The sequence below is a fragment of the Sus scrofa genome, chromosome 14 (assembly GCF_054392235.1).
Source record: "Sus scrofa isolate SSC_HxYL_T2T_F1_AM1 chromosome 14, Sscrofa_HxYL_maternal_Yorkshire_Landrace_v2.0, whole genome shotgun sequence".
NCBI lineage: Eukaryota > Metazoa > Chordata > Mammalia > Artiodactyla > Suidae > Sus > Sus scrofa.
In genome coordinates, this window is record NC_139396.1 from 94,237,125 (window position 1) to 94,262,960 (window position 25,836).

The 25,836-nt window shown below is 41.0% G+C and overlaps 1 protein-coding gene across 1 annotated transcript; it reads left to right on the forward strand.

Annotated features, from left to right (window-relative positions):
- Positions 1 to 633: 633 nt before the first annotated feature.
- Positions 634 to 24,101, forward strand: DDX21 (DExD-box helicase 21). Its single transcript, XM_005657387.4, has 15 exons — positions 634 to 777; positions 2,662 to 3,108; positions 5,262 to 5,337; positions 6,034 to 6,212; positions 8,747 to 8,864; positions 9,352 to 9,537; positions 10,819 to 10,964; positions 11,875 to 12,024; positions 12,397 to 12,558; positions 14,210 to 14,329; positions 15,351 to 15,424; positions 17,435 to 17,594; positions 18,312 to 18,446; positions 20,853 to 20,897; positions 21,448 to 24,101. The coding sequence occupies exons 1-15, from the start codon at positions 691 to 693 to the stop codon at positions 21,715 to 21,717; spliced, it is 2,355 nt and encodes a 784-aa protein (XP_005657444.1). The 5' UTR covers positions 634 to 690; the 3' UTR covers positions 21,718 to 24,101.
- Positions 24,102 to 25,836: the final 1,735 nt, after the last annotated feature.

The following is a 25,836-nucleotide window of genomic DNA, read 5'->3' on the forward strand; positions in this document are numbered from 1 at the left end:
TTCAGGCCCCAAGGCCGGTTCAGTTGCCTGTCTGTGCCTTCAAAACAACTGACACTCGTCTATTTCCACCCAGCCTATAAAACGTCTTGAAGGCAAGGCTTCTGTGCTGAATCCTAGCCTTGTTTCTCATACCTGACATGGTGAATGCTCAGGGGGAGGTACGGTGAGTGCACGCAAAAATGACCAGACCTGACAGAACTCCAGTTACTATCGAGGCCAGTGAGTCTGGGCGTCTCCTTTCAAGTGTGACGTTTCCACAGGATAACCAAGAATATACGTCCTGCGCATCTGCTCGTGAAAGGAGCTTGCCAAGGCTAGCAATCTAAAATAAAGCACTGAAAAGGCGCCACTCAAAAACAGCTAAAAATCTTCCAATATCAGGCCGAGGCTAGCGAAAATCTCGCCAGTGTTTTAACGACAATAAAGCCAACCTTTGCGGTTCCTTCCGTTTACCCTTCTGAGGGTGGCTTCTAGTTCAGGCACTGTAAACACTCAACTCACACCAGCCGGCGTGAGCTGCAGCTGCTTTGGAACCACATGTGCCGCCGCCTCCCTGGGGAACTTCCGCTTCCGCAGGATGAACTCTGCTACAGGAAGTGACGGGAGCTGGGTGGGCTAAAAAGGTTGGGCTCTCTCTTCCTCTCCACGCGGTTGACGAGATCGGTCGGCCTACCCAGCAGGTGCAGAGTGATGCCGGGGAAACTTCGTAGTGACGCGGATTTGGAGTCAGAAACCGCCACGGCAAAAGTGGAGATGCCGCGAAAGCAAAATGAGAAGGTACCACCGAGGGCCGAGGGACCTGGGGCAAGGCAGGACAAGGGGCTCTGAGATGAGGGGCCTGGGCTGGCGGCGCGAGGCGCGGACCCGACTTGGCCGGAGATCGGCGTGGGTTTCGGCCAAGGGGCGCGGGAGAGTGGTCGGTGCTCTCCGCGGGCGGTGGGCGCACTGCCCGGAGGTCCGGTGGGGGGGGCGATCGCAGCTGGAGAGCCGGCCGGGTGTCCCACGTGGTCTCTGAGTCTGGGCGCTCCGCACCGGGTGAGCAAAGTAGAACGGTCACGGTTAGGCCCCCACGTTTTGGCCCAGACTGATATCTCCCGGCGTGAGTGTGCGCGGAGGGAATTGTAGGTAGGGATTTAAAGCTTTCAGCTGGGCTGGCCAGCCCATAAGGCCATCCGCACACGTGGGCGGCGTCCGCAGTGACATTTTTTTACCATAGTAGGGAGGTACTACTTGTTTTCCGGGAAGCGGCCCTTAGAAGATAAGTTCAGTCCCTCTTAATATTTTTAGCCATATTTTCCTTGGAAATGTAAAGACATGTATTGATGCTTAACTGCACACCGTGTGCAATTACCTCGATAGCTGCCTCCCGCTCTTACTTCCTTAGATAGCGATTTAACCTGTGACTGAGTCTCTGCTCTGAGATAAGGTCACTGAGAGCAAAGATTGTCCCTGAACTTGTATACGACTTAAAATTTTCTCTCCTTGCTGTTTCTGGGTCTTTTTGATGGGGAATTTCTACAAAAACAATGTTTTGGTGTTGTAGGAAGCCGAGGTAGCACAGACTTGTGCTCACAGGTGGGGAGGAAGTGGTCCTGGTTTACCTGCCTTGCAACTTGTTAAATTATGGGATGCTGAAATTAGAAGGGACATGACCATACTCTATTGCTTTCCAAAGGAGACCACCGGAATTGGAAATCCAGCCTCGTTTGATGGAAGCAAGGGATGAAAGAAATAAAGCTTTGAGATGGAGGAGACCAGATTATTTTTCAGCTGTCTGAAGGATGGGTCGTGTGGGAGAGATTAAGGACAGAGGCTAGGCCTGAAATTGCAGGGAGGCAGGTTTCAGCTCAGTGTAAAGTCTCACTTCTGGAGTTGACCTGGGGCTCTGCTAGAGAGGTTTTAATAGAGGCTAAAACACCTTTCCAGTTGTTTTCAGTAATACAAAGTTTTCAAAAATATGAGAAGTTGGAGAGGGTCAGACATTTCAAGCAGGAGCCATTGTCTGGTTTGGTTCTGAGATTTCACTCATTCCGTTTTCTTGTAACATGTGCTTTGTTTTTCCTTTAAATTAGATATATCTTTTTTATTCACGGAGTGATAGGTTGTGGGTCTTTATACGTTTTTGATTCGTAAAGTGTCTATGTAAACTCATTGGCATTTGTGAGGTAGGCAAGGCAAATATTATGAACCCCCGTTTTGCCTGAAGAGGAATTCTAGCAGAGAAAGAAATTTTAACATCCGTCTGTGGCTATACATGGTCTCATTTGTGTATCAGAATCAAATTAACTTGTTCTTGATCACTTTCTCTACTGTATGTTGTTGGAACATGTTGGAGAATCCCATGAGCAACTCCAGGTCCCTTGTGAATATTTGATTTTGCCACTTATTTGACCAACATGAATTGTATAGTTACCAAGAGGCATTCTCTTCTAGGCTTATGAAACTATTGGTATAGGCTTATTTCCATATGGCCAAAAAATGGTATAAAAAACATACTGTTTAATTTTTACCTTTTTGCAAGGTGAAAGCACACGTGTTGGAAAATGCCCCCAAATTGTGTCGTTGATAATAACGTGACCTTGAAATAATCCAGAATTGATGTATTACACAAGTGTATCAATACTTTGTTCATTGTTTGTATTGTCTTTATTAATTTTTTAGAAAGGTAGAAAGGAGAAGCCAAAATCTAGTAAGACTGAAAAGGCAGAAGAAATGGAAGAAGTGATTTCCCCCAAAGCTAAAAAAGTTAAAAAGAAAGCAGGGCCTTCTGAAGTTGACGTGGATTCTCCTAAATCCAAAAAGGCTAAAAAGAAAGAGGAGCCACCTCAAGATGACATTATTTCTCCTAAAACCAAAAGTGCGAAAAAATCAAAGGAGGCTTTGGAAAAGGAAGTTGTTTCTCCTAAAACCAAAAAAGTAATAAAAAATGAAGAGCCTTCTGTGGAAGAAATAGATGCTCCTAAGCCCAAGAAGATGAAGAAAGAAAAAGAAATGAATGGAGGAATTGGAGAGAAAAGCGCAAACCTGAAGAATGGATTCTCTCATTCTGGACTTGACTCTGACTCCAAGGAAGCTGCCACTGAAGAGAGCAACAGTGAGTTAGAGCAGGTAAAGTTGCATTTTAATATGTAGAATGTATCTTTCAATGTTGTTTCAGATAAGTATGTAATTGGTACACGTATTTAATAGTGGGAGGAAATTCGACATGTCAGCACTTCATGTGGTGGTGGTGGTGGTGGGGGTCCCTTGAGCCTCAAGGTGAGAATTCATCTTAATGAGTGTCAGAAGGCCTCCTTTGCAGCTAAGCAGATCTGTTTAAGTTTAGGGAAAGTCTTCTCTCCATACTCAGTCTACTTACTTCAGAAATCAGCAGGAAGGGTATAGTTATGCAGATATGCTCCTTTTTCCCTCTCAGGGGTTTAGCCTAATGAGTCATAATTAAGTGGGAACCCCAAAAGGGTGCTTGCTTGATTGCATAAGTCTTTTTGTATAGGCCATTAGGCCGTTAATTTGAGTTGAATAGTATGCTTAAATGTCCGTTTGGAAGCTAATACTGTTATCTTTCAGAAACAGTCATCAAAGAAAAATCCTAACTCTTTTTTTTTTTTTGGTCTTTTGTCTTTTTTAGGGCCGCACCTACGGTATATGGAGGATCCCAGGCCAGGGGTCGAATTGGAGCCAAAGCCACCAGGCTATGCCACAGCCGCAGCAATGCTGGATCCTTAACTCACTGAGCGAGGACAGTGATCGAACCTTCGTCCTCATGGATGCTAACCCGGTTTGCTAACTGCTGAGCCACGATGGGAACTCCAAAGGAAAATCCTAATTCTTTTTTTTTTTTTTTTTTGCTTTTTTTGGGGGCCACACCCGTGGCATGTGGAGGTTCCCAGACTAGGGGTATAATTCAAGCTATAGCTTCTGGCCTATCCACTGAGCCACGACAGGAACTCCAAAATCCTAATTCTAATAAATAATTTTCTGTTTGCCATAGGTCTTGATCAACATTTAAAATTTTTTCTTGATTATAAAAAATATATACAGTTCTCTTGTGTGTGGAACAGTAGATTAAGGACCTGGCATTGTCACTGAAGTGGCTCCCATCTGAAACTTCCTGGCCTGAGAACTTCCACATGCTGCAGGTGTGGCCAAAAAATTTTTTTAAAAATCAGAACAGGATTGTACTATATATAGTCTTGTAACTTGCCTTTTCTTACCTTGCATATATATATTTTTTTTTTCTTTTTTTCTTTCTTTTTGACTGCTCCGCAGTATATGGAGTCCCCAGGCGAAGGATCAGATCCAAGTGACAGTTTTCACCCAAGCTCTCAGATCCTTAAGCCACTGTGCCAGGCTGGGGATCCAACCTGCGTCCCAGGGCTTCCAAGATGCTGCTGATCTCTTTGCGCCACAGTGGAAACTCCCTGCCTAAATTTTTATATAGGCATTTTCCCCATTTTTAAATGTTAAATATTTTTAGTGGTTATATTACCCATCATATAAATGTTTAGAAATTCACTTAATTATTCCTCTGTTGGGCATTCAGATTTCTTTCTCTCAAATGGTGCCAATATGATCATTATGTTTGTTCCGTATTTTCTATGGATAGATATATGAGAGATGTTGCTATGGGAAGGGGTTAATAACCTGTTCAACAATGTGTTGTTAGTTTGGAATGACTGTGAAAAGGTTCTCAGTGGAGGCTAAATCTACCTTTGCCAGCCACACCTGGTATAAATGTGCTGTGTGTTTTTGCTACCAGTTTTTTTTGTTGTTGTTGTTAGGGTTTTGTAGATTCTTTCCCTTTCCTTTCCCTTTCATTCCCTTCCCTCCTCTCCCCTCCCCTCCCCTTCCCTTCCTTTTCCTCCTTTTTATCTTTTTAGGGCCACACTTGGGGCATTTGGAAGTTCCTGGGCTAGGGATCGAATCAGAGTTGCAGCTGCCTGCAACACCACATCCAAGCTGCGTCTGAGACCTACACCACAGCTCATAGTAGCACCAGATCCTTGATCCACTGAGCGTGGCCAGGATTCTAATCCGCCTCCTTATGGATACTGGTTGGATTCTTAACCCACTGAGCCACAGCAAGAACTCCTGTATTTCCTTTTCAAATCTTGATTTACCTGCAGAAGTTTTTGTCTTTTCGGTTGATTTAGAAGGGATGTTTTAGAATAGTTTCTTTCTCAGAAGGCTTTCTGTATTTAACCTATAGGGGTAAATTTACTGTTTGTTTTTTTTTTTTTTTCCCCTGTGGCCTTTAACAGGAAATATCTGTGGAGCAAAAAGAAGGAGCTTTCTCTAATTTTCCCATATCTGAAGAAACGATTAAACTTCTCAAAGGTAATATTCTTGGAAATACTGCATGTTAGAACATATTCTTTGGAAGCATTCCCCTGTTTTTGTTGGGATGAACTGGGAGACGTTCTTATTTGGACAATATATGCAACCATATAATGAAGTAGATCTGTATATTCAGTGCATGACTATACGAGTGATGGCCTTCACTGCCTCTCTGTATCTCTCTCTCTCTGTATATATTACTGTATATCAGTAATGACTGATAGTGCTGGTGCAGTTAAATAGTTGATGCCATATTGGTATTTTCTTTTTTACCCTTTTCCACTTCTTGAGGCATCTCTAGGTTAATGATACCAGCCTGACTCAGAACTTATTTTGTCACTGTGCCTATAAACCTGTAGGAAGTCAGAGATGCTCTTAGGTGTTTTCTGAGTAGGGTACCCTGCAATTGAGATAGCAAAGCACCTGATTTTTAGGCTTGTGCTGGCCTGTGGGTGAGCTTTCCTAAGATACAAAGAAGTATTTACTATGATGTGGTGCTTTAAAGTTTATTGATATTTTTTAGTCAAGCAGATTCTTCACTGCCAGAATAGATTTGAACTTGACTTGGTAGATGTTGACCAAAAGGTAGAATTTCATAATTCTGCAGAACCAGGAGCATGGGTATGCTTTGATGTTCCAGTGTGGCTGGAATTTTAAGAATTACAGTATCAGATAACACAATTAATTTGTTCACAGCCCGTGGAGTGACCTTCCTGTTTCCCATACAAGCAAAGACGTTTCACCATGTCTATAGCGGGAAGGACCTGATTGCACAGGCACGGACAGGAACTGGGAAGACATTCTCCTTTGCCATCCCTTTGATTGAGAAACTTCAGGGAGAACTACAAGACCGGAAGAGAGGCCGTGCCCCTCAGGTAAATATCTCTAACACAGTCCTTGGGAGTTTTAGATCTGCACAGGAAGAGAGATACTGCTTGGGCATCATTACATACCCTGTTTTGTTTTGTTGTTTTTTGTTTTTTGTTTTTTGTTTTTTTTTTTTAGGGCTGCACCTGCAGCATATGGCGGTTCCCAGGCTATCAGAGCTGTTGTTGCCAGCCTCTGCCACAGCCACAGCAACACCAGATCCAAGCTGCGTCTGCAACCGATACCACAACTTATGGCAATGCCGGATCCTTAACCCACTGAACGAGGCCAGGGATCAAACCTGCAACCTCATGGTTCCTAGTCGGATCCGTTTTTGTTGCATCATGATGGGAACTCCTACCCTGTTGTTTTTAATTGAGTTCTCCTTAAATCCTTTTTTTGGTATGTACTATAGATCTTATCTGAAGGTAGATGAGAATAATTCTTTTAAGAATATATATATTTAAATACTGTAATCTGTACTGTGGTGGTGAAAACCTATATTGCTAATGCTCATCATGTTTCTTTCAAACTCTTATATGTCCTTAGAGCTCACACAATTGGTCAGGTGTCTCCATTTTTGCCTAAAATGGAGAAAGCACATTTAATAGAGATGCTTGGGAGTTGCCTAATGACACAGTGGGTTAAGAAGCTAGTGTTCTCACTGCACTTGCTCAGGTTGCTGCTGTGGCATGGGTTTGATCCTTGGTCAGGGAACTTACACATGCTTGCACATGCCAAAAAAAAAAAAAAAAAAAAGAGAGAGATGCCTGAATAAGAGGCCTACTTAGGTGAAAAGGCCAAGCCCCATGATCAGGATGGTGCTTATTGAGCTTGTTTCTAGAAAACCCTGTATTTGACAGACCTTCTTTTTCCTTTTTTTTTTTTTTTTCCTCCGGTCTTATGGTTGTACCTGTGGCATGTGGAGGTTCCCAGGCTAGAGGTCTAATCTGAGCTATAGCCACTGGCCTATGCCACAGCCACAGCCACAGCAGATCCAAGCCACGCCTACTACCTACACCACAGCTCACAGCAGCATTAGATCTTTAACCCAGAGAGCAAGGCCAGGGATCAAACCTGCATCCTCCAGGATGCTCCTCAGGTTCGTTTCCAATGAGCCACTACGGGAACTCCTAGACAGAACTTAACCTCACTGAATTGCCTATGTTCATGCCTTGGCTTTGGGTTCTTTCCCTGACTTTCTGACCTCTCTTCACTCATTTGCTGGCCTTCATTGTCAATGCTGACTCCTAATTAATTAATTTGTTTGCGGCTCTATTTGTGTATAGTTACAGCAGCAGTAAACAGATGAACCAGCACCTAGAATAGTGCCTGGCATATAGTGGGTGTTCTGTAAACATCTGTGGATGAATGTATTAGGTTGTTTTTAAATCATATTTATTTCATGCTGTTACCTTCCTTGAGGATCTGTCATGGTTTTGTGCTGTGTGTCCTGCTCTGGGATTTAAAGCCCCTCACCATATTGGCCCTGCCTTAACTTGTCTGACTTCCATTCCAATTCCAATTCACTCTTGTATAGAGGTTCAGACTATAGATTTTGTAGCCTAGCTACCCAAATTTAAATTCCTGGCTCTGCCTTTGTTGTTGTTGTTGTTGTTGTTTTGTTTTTAACTTAGCTATTTTATTTATATTTATTTTAATTTTTAAAATTATATGGCCATACCCATAGCATGTGGAAGTTACCCAGGCAGGGATTGAACTTTCCCCACAGCAGTTGCAACACCAGATCCTAATCCACTGAGCCACCAGGAAATGCCTGTCTTTTGATTTTAGAGTTCTATTGTGTGTTATAATAAATTGTATTATAATGCAATTTTATGGTGTAGTTGTGTGTGCGGTAACTTGTGAGAATTAAATGAAAATAAGCATTTTAGTAGGTCCTGACACATAGTAAAAGCTCAGACATTAGCTGCTGTTAACATTGGCAGTATTAATTCCTTGCACAAACTATTCCTTTATTGGAATGCTGGTCTTTAAGTACTAGCATCTGTGAAACATACCCCAGTTCCTCCATCCTGCTCTGTGCAACCTTGGAGCACTATAAATTTGGGCACATACTTCTCTTCTGATTGGTAAGATCACAAGCTTTTATTGGGAATAGATTTGTTGGAAACCTCATTATAGGAGTTTCCATTGTGGTGCAGCAGAAACAAATCCAACTAGTATCCATGAGGATGCAGGTTCAATCCCCAGCCTTGTTCAGTGGATTAAGGATCCAGCGTTGCTGTGAGCTGTGGTGTAGTTCATAGATGGGACTCAATATGGCTGTGGTGTAGGCTGGCAGCTGTAACTCCAATTTGACCCCTAGCCCAGGAACTTCCATAGGCCATGGGTGTGGCCCTAAAGCCAAAAAAAAAATTACATTTACTATCCTCTCACACCGTAGTACATGGCAAAGCACATTATAGATGCTTTGAAAATCATTCTTAGGATGGGTTGAACCTTCTGGTGCATCCCAAATTTGTTAAGAAACACATACTGCATAGTACTTTGGATTCTATTATTAGTTTTTCCTTTTCAGGTACTGGTTCTTGCACCCACGAGGGAGTTGGCAAGTCAAGTAAGCAGAGACTTCAGTGACATCACGAAAAAGCTGGCTGTGGCTTGTTTTTATGGTGGAACTCCCTATGGAGGACAGAGTAAGTAAATCCAAAAGTGAGGGGAGAAAATGCAAAATGCCATCTACTGTTGGATACCCTGATTGGATTTCTTCTGACCTTGACATCTGGCTTTACCTACCTGATCTAGTCATTTGTGGTGGTTTTCTTTTGTCGTTATTGTTTAAAGATGGTCCAGCATATGGTCCTGCATGATGACGTGTCAGATAGTGTATACGGTTCTTAGGACTTTTGTATTTATCTGCGTTTATCTAAAGGCCGAAGTGGTACCTTACTGCGCCCTAGAGGACAGAGTCCAAGAGCCAGAAAGTCAAGAATCAAAGTTCCTCTTTTTATCTGCCAAGGACCTTGGATCTCTGCCTCATTTTGCTATAGGCAGGCTTTCTTTATCTTCAGTATTTAACATATTACCTTATATTTGTACTTAATGTTTTAGAATAAAATAAATATATAGATTAATAAAAGGACTTAAAAATGCAGCGTATTTTATCATTGTTGTTCTTTACAGTTGATCGCATGCGGAATGGAATTGATATCTTAGTTGGGACACCAGGTCGTATTAAGGACCACCTGCAGAATAACAAGCTGGATCTCACCAAACTTAAGCATGTTGTCCTGGATGAAGTTGACCAGATGTTGGACATGGGCTTTGCTGATCAAGTGGAAGAGATTTTATGTGTGGCATACAAGAAAGGTAACCTCCACATTCAAGAACTGGTATAAGGAATCAGAGGGAGGACAGTGGTTAGGTAGTTTGCTAAGAGTCAAATGAAGCTTTAGGAAATTGACAGGCGACTGACTTTATCCCGGAAAACTTAAAAAAACACTTCTGGAGTTCTCATTGTGGCTCAGCAGTAATGAACCCATCTAGTATCCATGAGGACATGGGTTTGATCCCTGGCCTCACTCAGTGGGTTAAGGATCCAGCATTGCCATGAGCTGTGGTATAGGTTGCAGACATCTCAGATCCCACATTGCTGTGGCTGTGGTGTAGGCCAGAGGCTACAGTTCCAAATTCAACCCCTAGCCTGGAAACTTCTTTATGCCATGGTGCGGCCCTAAGAGGATCTCCCCCCAAAAAATTTCCTTGATTGCTACATAATTGCAATTGAGAAAATTCAAACAAACAAACAAACAAACAGGTTGGTATACTTTGCTTTTGTTATGTTTCTTCCTGCTCTGCTATTGTGTGTATGTTAACTGTGATCTTACTGTACACATAAAACTCCATGAACTGTTTATGCCATGATTTAATCTATCTACATATTTTAATTTTTACATACTACAAATCTGCTTGCAGGTATTTTTATGTAGACAGCTTTTTTCAAACATCAATATTAGTTCTTAAGGATAGATTTCTGGAAATGAAACTACTGAATTGAAAGGTTAATGTTCCTTAATATACATTGTCAGGTTACTCACCAAAGGGATTTTATCAGTTATGCTGCCGTTTGAAATAAATGAAAGTATAATGGTATATTCTACGAGCAACGCCCCCCCCCCCCCAAAATGAAGTTGGGAAGTAATTTTTAGTACCTGACCGTAAAGAATGAGTAGAATTCTAACCACAAAATGTTGAGGAAGTGCTTGGGAGTGTAGATGAGTATAGAGTCTGTTCTGTTGTTTATTATAGATTATTTACTCAGTGATTTAAATTGGTCGGTCACCAGTTAGTAGGTCTCCATGTAAAGGACTGATTTCCCTCATGTTTCGTAAAGGCCAATGGTTAAAAAGCAAAGTAACTTTAAAACTACTTTGGATATTTCAAAAGACCCTTTACCTAAGTTATTTTAGGGAGTATTTCTTTACTCACTAGGAGCCTCTGTGTCTTTCATTTTCGTGTCCTCAATGCCTGGTTTTGCTTCAAGTGTTTCCTGTAGAATATTACAGGCCTGGGAGGAATTGAGTGAAGTGGAATTTTATGTATGCTTGTCTGAATTATTTATTCATACTGACTTTTTTTTTCCCCTCAAAGATTCAGAAGACAATCCCCAAACCTTGCTTTTTTCTGCAACTTGCCCTCATTGGGTATATAATGTTGCTAAGAAATACATGAAATCTACATATGAACAGGTGGACCTGATTGGTAAGAAGACTCAAAAAACAGCAATAACTGTGGAGGTAAATGATTCATTCAGTTGCTAGAATTAGTACTAAATTGTATATAATTTTTTTGCCTGCCTGGTAGTATTAAGATTGACAAATACAAACTCCTTTTCCAGATAAATACTAAAATCCCATTTGAAAAGCCAAGTAAGGTTATATTCTCATATATGTTTTGTAAATTTTATTATCTGGTAGTCTGATTTTAGAATCTTTTGGAACCTAAGTCTCTGAATTGTGTAAACACAAAGAAATTACACCTAGAGTTTATTCACTAGAGAGCAGCAGAGAACCCTAGTGTTTGTGTTGAAGCCATTTTCACCTTGGGGCATGGTATCTAGATGAATTCATTGCATCCAAGGACTAGACCAGTACAGAAACTGAATACTGACTGCGTTTTTTTTTTTTTTTTTTTCTTTGTTTCTTTCTTTATTTCTTTTTTTTTTTTTTTGGCCACCCTTTGGCATGTGGAGTTCTCAGGCCCGGGACCAGAGCTCAGCCACAGCTGCAATCTGCACTGCAGCTGCGGCAATGATGGATCCTTTAACCCACTCTGCCAGGCAGGAGATCAAACCTGCATCCTGGAGTTGCAGAGATGCTGCCAATCCTGTTGCGCCATAGCAGGAACTCCTACATTTTTAAGTGAATGAAAAGACAAAGCAGATTTTTCTTGTCAATTATTTGGTCTCCTGTAGCAATCTAGGGAACAGCATTTACTTTCCTGCATTTTCCTGGTTAGGTCAGAAAATGGATAAAGAAGCCAAGTACTCTTTCTGCTTTAATGGTTGAATTTTGTTCTCTAAGTAGTGGTGGCAAAGTTTGCTCTAGTCAGGCTTAAATAATTGCTTCTAGTGTCATTAGTGTTGAGCAGGTGGTTTTAGGTTCCAGGTAGGCATTACTAACTAGATCTTTTTCTCCTCTTTTATAGCATCTGGCTATCAAGTGCCACTGGACCCAAAGGGCAGCAGTTATCGGGGATGTAATCCGAGTGTACAGTGGTTATCAAGGGCGCACTATCATCTTCTGTGAAACCAAGAAAGAAGCCCAGGAGTTGTCACAGAATGCGGCCGTGAGGCAGGTTGGTTCTTCCCCTCCCTTCCTTTTGTTTGGGAGAAAGCATTTTCACTGAATAGTCTTAGTCTGCCCATCTCATCTCACAGACGAAGAAAGAAAAGGTGGCTCAAACCTAAGGTTACCCTGACAAAGTATTTGGTCACTCTTTATCTGGTGTTCTGTGTCTTCTAAATATGGTTGGATACAGCTGCTTTAATGACCAAGGATTGGAAATAGTTTTGAGGCTTGTCCATGTAAGGCACATGTTTTCCTCGTTGTATTATTTTCAGCAGAAATATCACCAAAATATGAACGTCTTTAGAGGCCTAATTGGTGAATTTGATGGCACCTGTGTTGTAGGATTTGGTATTCTTAAGCCAGTTTATCTCTTTTGCAGGATGCCCAGTCGTTACATGGAGATATTCCACAGAAGCAAAGGGAAATCACCCTGAAGGGTTTTAGAAATGGCGATTTTGGAGTTTTGGTTGCAACCAATGTTGCTGCACGTGGGTTAGACATCCCTGAGGTTGATCTGGTTGTACAGAGTTGTCCACCAAAGGTAAGTGTTTTATACTTACATTTTATTTTGTTGTTTCTTTTGTTTGTTACAGATTTGAGGTTGTATCACTTCCTTTCATGTGATTAGTAATAGCTTTATCTTTGGTGCCAGGATGCTAAGGGTGATTTTAAAATGAGCCTGTCATGAGCCCTCACCCGCCTCAGAACTGACATTTTAGTGGAAGTGTGGTCAGTGGTTCAAGGTAGGAAATATTAGTTTTTGGTCAGAGGGGAGTCCTGAATGGCTTCATGGGGATAGTGCAGTTTTGAACTAGACTCAAAGATGGGCAAGACTTAGATGGGATGGTGGTAGGTTCGATAAACTCATGAAGTGGAGGATGGAGAAGGGAGAAAAGGCCTGTGTAGTTAATAGCCTCTGGTTAAAACTGCTTGGGTTTGTGGGTGATGGGAATCTCCTATGGTTTATGTGATATGAACAGTGCTTCACTTACATACAAGTTGGTCTGAACAAACTTTTTTTTTTTAACCTTTTTTTTATTATTATTTTTTAATAGTTATTTCCCCAATACAATTTTTTTTCCTACTGTACAGCATGGTGACCCAGTTACACATACATGTACACATTCTATTTTCGCACATTACCATGCTCCATCATAAGTGACTAGACATAGTCCCCAGTGCTACGCAGCAAGATCTCATTGCTAATCCATTCCAAAGCCAATAGTCTGCATCTATTAACCCCAAGCTCCCCAACCACCCCACTCCCTCCCCTCCCCCTTGGCAACCACAAGTCTGTTGTGCAAATCCATGATTTTCTTTTCTGTGGAATGAACAAACTTCTCATCACTTCAAGCATGAAGCCCCTATAACCTCCTCTCAATTTAGCAAATCCCTCAGGATTAAAAATTGTTTATAGTGATGGAAAAATACATTACTATGAAGTCACCATTTCTTATAAAGGAAGTCTCATAAGCGGGTGGCATTAGACCTTGTTTAAGTGAGTCTACACACCTGTGCTGTCCAGTATATAACCATGTGCAACTGTTCAGCACTTGAAATGCAGCTAGTCTTAACTGACGTGTGTGCTGCGTTAAATGCACATTGGTTTTTTTTTTCTTCTTCTTCTAACTTCCTACTGTGTATGGTGGATTTAAGTCTGGAAAAAGAATGAAAATATCTGATAACTTGTATAAATAGCATATTGAAATGATAATAAAACTTGGATATTGAGTTAAATAAAATGATACTAACATTAATTTGACTTTTTAAAAAACTAGTGTGATTACTAGAAATCTGACTATTGGAATTATGGTTCTAGGAGTTCCCATTGTGGTATAGCTGGTTAAGGATCTGGCATTGTCTCTATGGCAGTGCAGGTTTGATCCCAAGCCAGCACAGTAGGGTAAGGATCTGGTGTTGCTGCACCTCAGATTCGATCCCTGGATTGGGAACCTCCATGTGCTATGGGTGCAGCTTTAAAATTTTAAAAAATTATGATTCTACTGAACAGTGCTATTTAGACAGTGTTTTTTTGCTGATTAGCTCATGGGATAATTGACCTACTGAGGACCCTAGCACATAGGCACATGCACACACACAGGTGTATAACCACCACACTTGTCTCTCTATAGGCTACAGGTCTTTTTCTCTGTTTTTCAGTGTCACTGATGTATTTTATTTTACCTCAATAGGATGTGGAGTCCTACATTCATCGCTCTGGGCGTACAGGTAGAGCTGGAAGGACTGGGATTTGCATCTGCTTTTATCAGCACAAGGAAGAATATCAGTTAACCCTAGTGGAGCAAAAAGCGGTAAAACTATTTTCTTACCCTTTAATTCAGCAAATGTTGAGTTCTAAAGTCAGTCCTGGGTCTCTTTATTCAGTTTTTACTGACTTTTGGGGGGGTCGCATTTGTGCCATATGGAGGTTCCCAGGCCAGGGGTCCAATCAGAGCTGTAGCCACAGCCACAACAACATGGGATCCGAGCCACATCTGCAACCCACACCATAGCCCATAGCAACACTGGATCCTTAACCCACTGAGCGAGTGCCAGGGATTGAACCTGCAACCTCATCGTACCTAGTCAGAATCGTTTCCCCTGTGCCACGATGGGAACTCCAGTTTTTATTGACTTTAAATTATTTATTTCTACTATGCGAAAGCTTGAAAGCTATGTTTTATATGTTGTCCTATGCTAAAAGCCCATTTTGAAATAACTTTGCATTTGAAAGCGGTGGTTTTGTTTTCCTATTTATAATAACAAAAGGTGTTTTTATGCTTGAAAGGCAATTTTCAGACAGTGGTTAACATGAACACACTAGAAATATTTAAGTGTAGATTTAGGGAATTGTAGGAATTGCTTGAAAACCAAAAGATCAAGAATATGTCAAAAGGATAAATTTTAGGGAGTTGCTGCTGAGGTACAGTGGGTTATCCATCCAGCTTTCTCTCCGTGAAGGCTCCAATTCTGTCTGTGGCTGGGCAACAGTGGGTCAAAGATCCATTGTGTTACTGTAGCTGTGGTGTCGGTTGAAGCTCTGGCTTGATTTTATCCCTGGCCAGGGAACTTCCATATGCCTCAGGTGTGGCCATTAAAAAAAAACAACTTCAGTGGACTACACTGAGTGACTTGCTTACAAGGAGTGGAGCAGAGTCTTTGCTGTCTTTACAACTTTTCGGTAAATCTAAAACCTTTCTAAAGTAAAAGGTTTATCTTTTAAATGTGTAAGAAATGTGTTTGATAAATATTAGGAAATTGGGAGACTGCTAATCTCAAGGGAAACAATTGATGGTCATGTTGTCCATTAAATTATGGCTCTTTTTCTTGTAGGGGATTAAATTTAAACGAATAGGTGTTCCTTCTCCAACAGAGATAATAAAAGCTTCTAGTAAAGATGCCATCAGGTATGTTCCCCATGATTACTGTTGTCTGCTTTAGTGCTTGCTCTTTTTACTGCAGGTCTTTGTGTTTTTGTTTTAGGGCTGCACTTGCAGCATATGGAGGTTCCGGGGCTAGGGACTGAATCGGAGCTACAGCTGCTGGCCTGTGCCACAGCAACGCAGAATCTGACCCATGTCTTTGACCTACACCACAGCTCACAGCAGTGCCAGATCCCCTTAACCCATTGAGTGAGGCCAGAGATTGAGCCCGCAACCTCATGGTTACTAGTTAGATTTGTTTCTGCTGTTGCCACAACGGGAACTCCAAGGTCTTTGTACAGTAACGAGATTTGGCCTTTTAAATTTTATTTTCTTCTTCTTCTTTTTTTTTTTTTTTTTTTTCTTTTTTAGGGCCGCACTTGAAGCACATGGAGGTTCCCAGGCTAGGAGTCAAATTGGAGCTGTAGTCATTGGCCTATGCCACAGCCACAGCAACTTGGGATCTGAGCCGCGTCTGCAACCTACACCATAGCTCACGGCAACGCCGGATCGTTAACCCACTGAGCAAGGGCAGGGACCGAACCCGCAACCTCATGGTTCCTAGTCGGATATGTTAACCACTGCGCCATGACGGGAACTCCTGATTTGAATCTGTTTTATTTCAGAATGAAAATAGCTGTGGTATTTTCTGATTCTAAAAGTGACACATGCTTACTGTGAAAGTTCTGCATTAATTCGCATTTTTTATTTAGTGAAAGTATAGTTGATTTACGGTGTTGTACTAATTTCTGTTGTACAGTGAATTGGCTTTGTTATACACATATATACCTTTTTTATATATATTCCTTTTTAAATTTAATTTTACTTGTTTATTAAAGTATAGTCGATTTACAACGTTGTGCCTATTCCTTTCCATTAGGGTTTATCCCAGGAGATGGGATATAGTTCCCTATGCTATACAGTGGGACCTCGTTGTCTATCCATTCTAAATGTAATAGTTTGCATCTATAATCCCCAAACTCCAGGTCCATTCCTCTCCCTCTCCCTCCCTCTTGCAACCAGGAGTCTAGTCTCTTTGTCCATGGGTCTGTTTCTGTAATTAACATCATTTCTAACAGCAGTATGACATTTTATTGTATCTGTTTCATGGTTTACTTAACCAGTCCCCACCACCACCCCCTTTTTCTTTTTAGGGGCATACCTGCAGCATCTGGAAGTTCCTAGGCTGGGGGTTGAATTGGAGCTGCAGCTACAGGCCCATACCACAGCCACAGCAAGACCACATCTGAGCTGCATCTGTGACCTACATGCACCACAGCTGGTAGCAACGCCAGATCCTTAACCCACTGAAAGGCCAGGGATCGAACCTGCATTCTCATGGATACTAGTCAGTTTTTAATCCCCTGACCCACAGTGGGAACTCCCAACCAGTTCCCATATTGGTGCACATTTTAAAATTGTTTATACTCTCTGACAAATATTAAGGTGACGAACATCTTAATATTTGTCTTATTATTCCCTTAAGATAAAAACATTTTTTTTTTTTTTTTTGGAGCTCCTGTCATGGCACCACAGAAACGAATCTGACTAGGAACCATGAGGTTGCGGGTTCCATCTCTGGCCTCGCTCCATGGGTTAAGGATCTGGTATTTCCATAAGCTGTGGTGTAGGTCACAGACGTGGCTTGGATCTGGTGTTGCTGTGGCTGTGGTATAGGCCAGCAGCAACAGCTCCGATTAGACCCCTAGCTTGGGAACCTTCCTAAGCCATGGGTGTGCCCTAAAAGGACAAAAGACAAAAAACAAACAAACAAAAAAATCATCATTTTGGTTTGATGATGAAATTAGAGACTGTCAAAGGAATAGATTTATTCAGAAATGTGATGATTGTATATGTTGTATCAGAATGATGTTGGACATATGTAGGATTTGGTTTGGAAGTTATTGATTTATCTTGATGCTGTTGTCTTGAAAATGAAGTCTGTCCACTTCTACTGTCTTTTCTCCTAACAAATATACTCTCAATCAAACATAGGCTTTTGGATTCTGTGCCTCCTACTGCGATTGGTCACTTCAAGCAGTCAGCTGAGAAGCTGATAGAGGAGAAGGGAGCTGTGGAAGCCCTGGCAGCAGCCCTGGCCCATATTTCAGGTGCCACATCAGTGGACCAGCGCTCTTTGATCAACTCAGATGCGGTAAGGGTCCCTGTCAAATTTCTGAGTTTTCCATTGAAACCTCCCAATTATTTTAACTTTCACATGAAGGGTGATGATATATATAAATCCATAGAGAAAGAAAGGAATTTAGATTAGATTAGGGATTGCAGTGACTGCTAATGTGAATGTGAGTTTTTTAGGGGGTAGAGGCACCTGTTCTAGAATTTAGGTAGTGGTAATGGCTGCAAATCCCGCGAATATACTAAGACCCCCCTTAATTGTATACTTAAAAATGGTATGTGAATTGTATGTCAGTTTTTTTAATCCAAAAATATCCGTCAATCATAGAAACATATAAGTAAGTGCATATGATACATTTAGCCAGCATACCTAGAAACTTAAGCTAATGCTTTTTTTCTTTTTTTTTTTTAAGTTGAAATTTTTGAGATAATTATAGGTTCACATGAAGTTGTAAGAGTTACTACAGAGAGATTCCTGGTACGCTTGGCCAGTTTCCCCCAATGGTAACATTTTGCAAGTGTTAACACAACCTGGACACCAGCCCTAGCACAATCCACTGGTCTTATTCAGAGTTCCCCAGTTTGACCTGTGGTTAAACGGCAGAGGATAGGGTGGCAGGGAAAGCACTCTGCTTTCAGGAAGAATGTTCCCATAATTATTTCAGAAACATGAGGACAGGTGTTTATCAATTATGTTTGTATTTGAGACTTTCATTGTATCCCCTTTCTTGTGTAGGGTTTTGTGACCATGATCTTGCGGTGCTCAATTGAAATGCCAAACATTAGTTATGCTTGGAAGGAACTTAAAGAGCAACTGGGTGAGGATATTGATTCCAAAGTGAAGGGAATGGTCTTTCTCAAAGGAAAGCAGGTAAGGCTGGGGGGGGGGCGGGGCTCTGTTGTGATCTCACTTTGGTTCCGTAGCTTCTCCCTGTTCTCTGGGGATAAGGCACATCGTCTTCTCCACGCAGTGTCACCCATGACCCACAGCTGCCACTTAGTCGCTGACAGTTTCCCTGTCTGTATCTCTAGCCTGAACCATCTGTAGGAAGTGTCAGACTTGATGATCCAGCTGTTTCCCTGACTTCTCCGTCCAGATGGGGTTTCTTAAGCAACTTAAAACAAACTTAGTCAAAACTGAATTCAAAATTTAAAATCTTGCCTTCCAAACCTGGTGTTCTTCTGACTTCTGCACTCGGTTAGTGGCGTAGACTCACACAGCAGTTCTCAAACATTTAGTCTCATGACCTCTTTACATTCGTAACAAATGTTGGGGACACTGAAAAGTGTCTGTTGATGTGAGTTACATCTTATTGTTCACTGTATTAGAAATTAAGACTCAAATACTAATAAAACATAAGAATATCATATTTCATTAGTCATCAGAGCAATGATATCACATATAATGTAGTGTCTGGGAAACTCCTCTCCACCCTATGAGAGTGAAAAGGACAGAAAACATTTTTAGTAGTATTATGAAAATATTTTTTGACTTTGTGGAACCCCAAAAAGATCTCAGTTCTAGGGGTGCATGGACTATACTTGGAGAACTACTGGCCTTGTGAACCAAATTGGGTTTATCTTGCATGTCTGCCCATGTTGTTCACTTCCTTAAGCACATAATCATGGGATAAAGTCCCAGCTTTTACATGGAGGATGAGATTCTTTGCAAGCTGGCTCCTCTCCCCCTCACCGGCTTAATCTCTATCTCCTCACTACCAATACCCTCCATTCCCACAATGGAATGAAAACAAGTGCATCTTGCTTTCTTTCATCCTCAGTGTCTGCTCAATCCACTGTTTATATAGTATTTCCCATCTCCACAGTATCCTTTATGACTTGGCTGAGTCTTAAGTCTTTTTGAAGCTTCCTTTGGCTGAATGGCAGAGTTAGGGGCACCTCTGCCTATTCTCCAGAGTTCTTAGGGCATAGCTTTATTCATGTGAATTTTGCCTTGCTGTGCTTGCTTGCTGACTGAGAGCTTTAGGAGCACTGACCGACTCTAGGGCAAAAACTGTTTTCTAGTAGTCTCTATACCACATTGAGTGCCTGATATTGAATGCTTATTAAATACATGAATGAAGATTCCCACGAATGGTAAAAATCCATTAGTAACCTGATGTTGCCTATGGTTATGATTGGGTGAATTGTTGGGCGGAAGGGATGTTCCTCAAGATATTTCAGTTAAAGCCAGGGAGTTCCCTGGTAGCCTAGCAGTTAAGGAGTCAATGTTGTCATTGCTATGGCTTGGGTTCAGTCCCTGGCTTGGGTACTTTATTGCATGCATGCATGGCCAAAAAAAAAACAAAAACAAAAACAAAAAAACAGAGAGACAGGAGTTCCCTTCATGACTCAGTGGTTAACGAATCCGACTAGGAACCATGAGGTTTCGGGTTCTATCCCTGGCCTCGCTTAGTGGGTTAAGGATCCGGCGTTGCTGTGAGCTGTGGTGTAGGTCACAGATGTGGCTCAGATCCCTCATTGCTGTGGCTGTGGCATCGGCCAGCAGCTGCAGCTCCAATTTAGACCTCTAGCCTGGGAACCTCCATATGCCATGGGTTTCACCCTAGAAAAGACAAAAATGGCAAAACAACAACAAAAAAAACAGCCAGGGGAGAGGAGTGCCTGTGTCAGTTGCAGGGGGTGTTTGACTGTTTTGTGAAAATTAGGAAACAGAAAGTCTACTTAATTGGAGATGACAGCATTGCTTATTATCAGAGATAGTGTCCCGTAAGGTATTTAATTTTTAAAAAACTTTTCAGAGGAGAATGAATTATGAAAAAACTAGAAAATTAACAATAGAAGATCATTTATTTTTATGCTTTTAGTTTGTTCATCCCGAATAGCCCCTCTTTCTGATGGAAGGCAGTGTGTTTTAATGGTTTTAGACAAAAGGTTTTATAGCCATGCTTACCAGATTTTTAAAAATCTGCTCTCACCAGCTGAGGGGCCTCAGACAAATGAGTCAGCCTCTCCAAGCCTCTGTCTCCTCAGCTAATAGCTCTATGAGAATTAGCACAGTGTGATAGTCACAAATGGCTTCTAGTCAGTTCTAGGTAGTGTTGAGTCCTGTTTTTATATCTTTGGCCTTTTGCTATTGTGCTTTGGGGAGATATGATGTATTGGGCTTGTCTGAAGTTTATCTAAAACTGATACCTGGTTTGTTTGTTTGTTTGTTTGTTTTAACATAGTACTTGGTCTTTGGGAATATCACTTAATGTACATTTTATAATTCTTGTCAAAGGCTGACTTAACTTGCATTTGTTTTGATTTCTAGGGTGTTTGCTTTGATATCCCTACTGCAGCAGTAACAGAAGTACAGGTATTATTTTCTCTTGGTTTTGAAGTTAACCTATCTAAATTGTAATTTAAAGTTAAAATGTTTATTCTTTAAAATACAGAATAATAGGAAAACAACTGCTCTAGTCCCTCTACTAATGACAATTAAGAATTACATTTTAGTATTTTTTTCTCTTAGCCTTTTTTAGTCTAGTATTTCTCTTAGTGTTCCTATTTTCCTTTTGACAGCATTTCAAATATTATCCAGCTTTTTTCTCCATATGTGCTACACAGGGTTTATACAGATATATTTAATTGCTGTGTCTTTTATTCAGTACTGCTGTGAGACTGCGTGTGGTGGTAGCTCTATATGTTTTATTACCTGACAGCTGGGGATACCCTGTAGTGATTGAAATGAAAAAATGTTGAGGGTATTTCTTACAGTGAAACTTATTTTTGACCAGTGACCTTTAAGCACTTAGGTTATCTGGTTTTTCTTTAGAAAAAGGGTAAAAATCTTGTCTTTCTCATGCCTTTTAAAACTAAATTCGATAAAAATCGAAGCAGGTAAAAACAAAACCATCTCTCAACAGGAAAAATGGCATGATTCCCGACGCTGGCAGCTCTCTGTGGCCACCGAGCAACCAGAGCTGGAAGGACCACGGGAAGGTTATCGAAGCTTCAGGGGACAGCGGGAAGGCGGTCGAGGTTTCAGGGGACAGCAGAAAGGAAACAGAAGCTTCAGGGGACAGCGGGAAGGAAACAGAAACTTCAGGGGACAGCGATCAGGAGGTGGCAGCAGAAGCAACAGATTCCAAAACAAAGGCCAGAAGCGGAGTTTTAGCAAAGCGTTTGGACAGTAATTTGAAGTAGAGGATTTACACGGCAAAAACAGAACATGTTCACCAACGTGGAACTGAACGTTGTTTTTCATACAAAGTCAAAAGCACATTGTCTATCCTTCCTGACCGCTTACCCAGTCCCCATCTCTTCAAGAGAGAGACTAGCTTCATCTAAATTATTTCCTCTGATGACTGTCATTTATAACTTTATTGCTACTTCTGTATCGAATTTTCCTTTTGAAAAGGTATATGGATTCATTGCCTATCCTAGTGCATTGTCTATAGGTTACAAGGTAAAATCAAGCATGTATCTGCTGATACTTTTTAAGTTGATCTGTCTGTACTTAGAAGTGTCTCAGTAGTGTCCTTCCTTGAATGAATACCATGGGGAATCGACAGTTTCTAGAGAAGCACGCTGAGCACTCAAGGCTTTGTTCTGTAATTGGGATTCCTCAGCCACTTGCTTAATGATTACTCCTGTGGTCCTATAATGTGTCTTCTGAGAATTAATACTGAGCAATGTTTTGAAGCAAACTTAGCTGGGATGTGTCACAGTGTATGCTCTAGATTTGGAGGATGGTGATACATTTGATAGGAGATATTACATAGATTAGCCATTGTTATGTGCATTTTGGTACATTTTTAGCTTCTCAATATAAGATGATTCATGCTTCAGTGAATTCCATGTTTTACTGGAAAGCAAGTCTAAGGAATTCCAGGTATATAAGGTGGCCCCATAACTTTCTTCATAAGCAAGGAGGTGGGTTAAATGGTGCTTGATAATGTACTCACCTCTGGTTGGAAGATTAACATTTACCAAGAAGGAGCTAAGGGAGTAGGGGGCAGAAACTTGCAGAAGAATCAAAAAAAGCCACTGAAAATAGTTTCTACATGTGAGAAGAAGGCAAAGAGAGGAACAGGTGAAGATGCATGATAAAGCATCCCTTTAATGGTGAAAACTTACCGAGTCCTTACTGTTTCTAGAGTTTAATTTCTAAGAGGCAAGCTGGAGTTTTTAGGTACAATGAGGCCTAGTTCTTATAGCTGCAGGATAGGGTCTTTTTCTAATAGACTGCTACTCTATTGAAAGGTTGTAGCCATTTAGGGTCTTCGTTTTAACAGACAGTTAATTTGTTGCTTGGAGGGAACTGAGGAAGGGAATATAGCCCCTGGCCCAGTATTGCTCTGAGGTCTCAAATGATTTTTCTGGGAAACCTTGCAAGGGGTGCAGGAGCTTCAGTGTAGCTTTGTCTTCTTGACTTAATTCCTAGAAATTCTGTATTGGGAATCTCAGGAAACAGACTATGATAGGAGAAGTTCAAACACATGGCCTGTCTTGTGTTCATTTAATTATTTGGAACAACTGAAATCTTTCTAGGCCCTGATTTCTCTCACTGGCTCTTTATTTCCAACTACTTAGCAGTCACCTCTGCAGTAAGGGGCTCGGGTAGCCAGCTCAGCTCCTTAATTCTTGAGGCAGCATCCTTTTTCTATTTGGATTTCAGCTCTGAACTTGAATCCTGACTAGATGTTTCTGTTCTCACATTCTCTTGGCTTTTATTCCTTGATCCACATGTCAGTTTTATCACTTGACCTCATGGTTTCCCATCAAGCCAGAGGGAGTAAGGGGAGGTATTTGATGACATACAAGTCATGTGCCTTGTGGATCATGTTTTATTAGCTTCTGGTTTTGCTGAAATAACAACCAAAACGTTTCGGTTTGGATAGGAATGGGTACTTTATTAAGTTGATTAAAAGGACACTGTACCTTTAGGAAAATACAGTTAAAACCTTGATGTGGATTAGCTTAAAGAAAAATCATCAGGCAAAAATCAAGATTGGGGGTTGAGAGGAGAGATGGATGGGAATTTAACTTTACAAAACTCAATTTTAAGGAAAACATGACTATTTCAATACATGAAGCTATGGAGTTCCCACTGTGGCACAACAGGATCAAGTGCTGGGATGCCGGTTCTGTCCCCGGTCAGGCCTGGTGGGTTAAAGGATCCAGCTGTGCTGCAGCTGTGGCATAGCTCGGAGCTGATCCCTGGGCCAGGAACTCCATATGCTGCAGGGCGGCCAAATAAATAAATAAATGAAGCTAAAGTTTTTCCTGAATCCCTGAATTCAAACCATATTTATAAATGTATACTGCAGCTACCATGTGCTTAAATGGGCTTGTTGAGCTAACCTGGGAAATGTTATTGTTTTTACTGTTTTCTACAGAGAAAATATTTTACAATTTAGGTATCAATTCAATGAACTTTTAAAATACAATCAATTTTTATGTTGGAACTATCTGTGCAGCAGTTTCTTTACAGTTGTACATAAGATGTTTTTACTGTAAAATTGAGTTAATGTATGAAAATAAGGCTTTACGCCATAATAAAGATATTAGTACTTACTATTTATGGTTTTGGTAACTTTTTTTTTTAACTAAAATTGAAGCTTGAAATTCTTTTTTTTTTTTTTTGTATTTTTAGGGCTGCATTTGCAGCATATGGAAGTTCCCAGGCTAGGGGCTGAATCAGAGCTATAGCCACTGGCCTTTGCCACAGCCACAGCAGCATGGGATCCCAGCCACATCTGGCGTCTACACCACAGCTGATGGCAACGCTGGGTCCTTAACCCACTGAACAAGGCCAGGGATCGAACCCGCAACCTCATGGTTCCTAGTCAGATTCGTTAACCACTGAGCCACGACAGGAACTCTGGATCTATATCATTTTTGATGACTACGTGCATAATATGAGTATGCCATGAAGATGGCCAAGTTGGTTATTTATTTTATCTTTCACTGTTTAAACGACCCTAAACTGAACATTCTTGTATAAATCTGCATACTTGTCTGATTGACACTTAAGGATAAAATTTTCTAAAAGTAGAATTGTGGAGTCAGGTGATTTTTGGGGTTTTTTTTGTTTGGTTTTTTTTTTTGTTTTTTTTTTTTTTTGTTTTTTTTTTTTTTTTTGGCTTCACCCATAGCATCTGGAAGTTCCTGGGCCAGGGATTGAACCCCTGCCACAGCAGCAATCTGAGCTGCTGCCGTGACAACACTGGATCCCCAACCTGCTGTGGCACAAGAGAATTCTAAAAGTCAATGTATTTCAAATTTTGGTGCAAGTTGCTCTCCAAAGCAGTACCAGTTTACATTCCCAGCCTAGGAGACAACCTGTTTCCCCAGAACACTAGCACTAGATGTTGGCTTCCTTTTGTCACTTTGCTAGTGGAAGCTAATACATTATTTATTTGTTTAGGCTCACCTGCATCACATTCCCGGGCTAGGTATTGAATCTGAACCACAGCAGTGACAATGCCAGATCCTTAACCTGCTGATCCACCAGGGAACTCCTAATATTTTTATTTGTATCTTTTTTTTTTTTTTTTTCTTTTTAGGGCCGACCCAAGCCATATGTAATTTCCCAGGCTAGGGGTGAAATAGGAGCTTCCGCTGCCAGCCTATACCACAGCCACAGCAATGTGGGATCCCTCCCCACTCTGACCGAGGCCAGGGATCGAACCTGTATCTTCATGAATACTAGTTGGATTTGTTTCCATTGCGCCACAACAGGAACTCCCTATTTGCATCTAAACTAGGCGAGGATTAATATGTTAAATTTATTGGTCACTTGCATTTTTTGAAAAATTTTTTATTTTTATTTTGAAATAATTTCAGAGTTACATAAATGTTGTAAAAATAGTACAGAAAGTTAGTGTACATTCTCCACTCACTTTCCACTGGTGCTAATATTTTACATCAAAACCAGGATATTAACTTGATGGGTGCCATCCTATAGGTATTTCTTTGAGCTTTGCTCTTTTTTTCTTAAAGTATATTCTGGAAATCACATCAGTTCATAGAAATCTGTTTTGTTTAAAAACTGCATCATAATCCACTGTGTAGTATAAAATAGTTTATTCAACCATTTCCTTATTTCTTACATATGGACACATAGGTCGTTTTCCACAATTTTACAAACAATGCTGCAGTGAGAAACCTTGTTATTTGTGTATTTATATACTGTCAGAGGGATTGTCTCCAGTGTTGAGTCCTAGGAGTGGGATGGCTGAGTCAAAAGGTAAATGCGTAAGTAGTTTTTATTGTTTTTTAATGTATTGGCAAATTTCCCCATAGATGGG

What these genes read in the sequence shown, in the direction of transcription:
- DDX21 (XM_005657387.4), top strand. Translation starts at nt 691, where the DNA reads ATGCCGGGGAAACTTCGTAGTGACGCGGATTTGGAGTCAGAAACCGCC. An exon ending in AACGATTAAACTTCTCAAAG is followed by an intron (nt 5,338 to 6,033) that starts GTAATATTCTTG and finishes ATTTGTTCACAG; the next exon opens with CCCGTGGAGTGACCTTCCTG. An exon ending in CCCTAGTGGAGCAAAAAGCG is followed by an intron (nt 14,330 to 15,350) that starts GTAAAACTATTT and finishes TTTTTCTTGTAG; the next exon opens with GGGATTAAATTTAAACGAAT.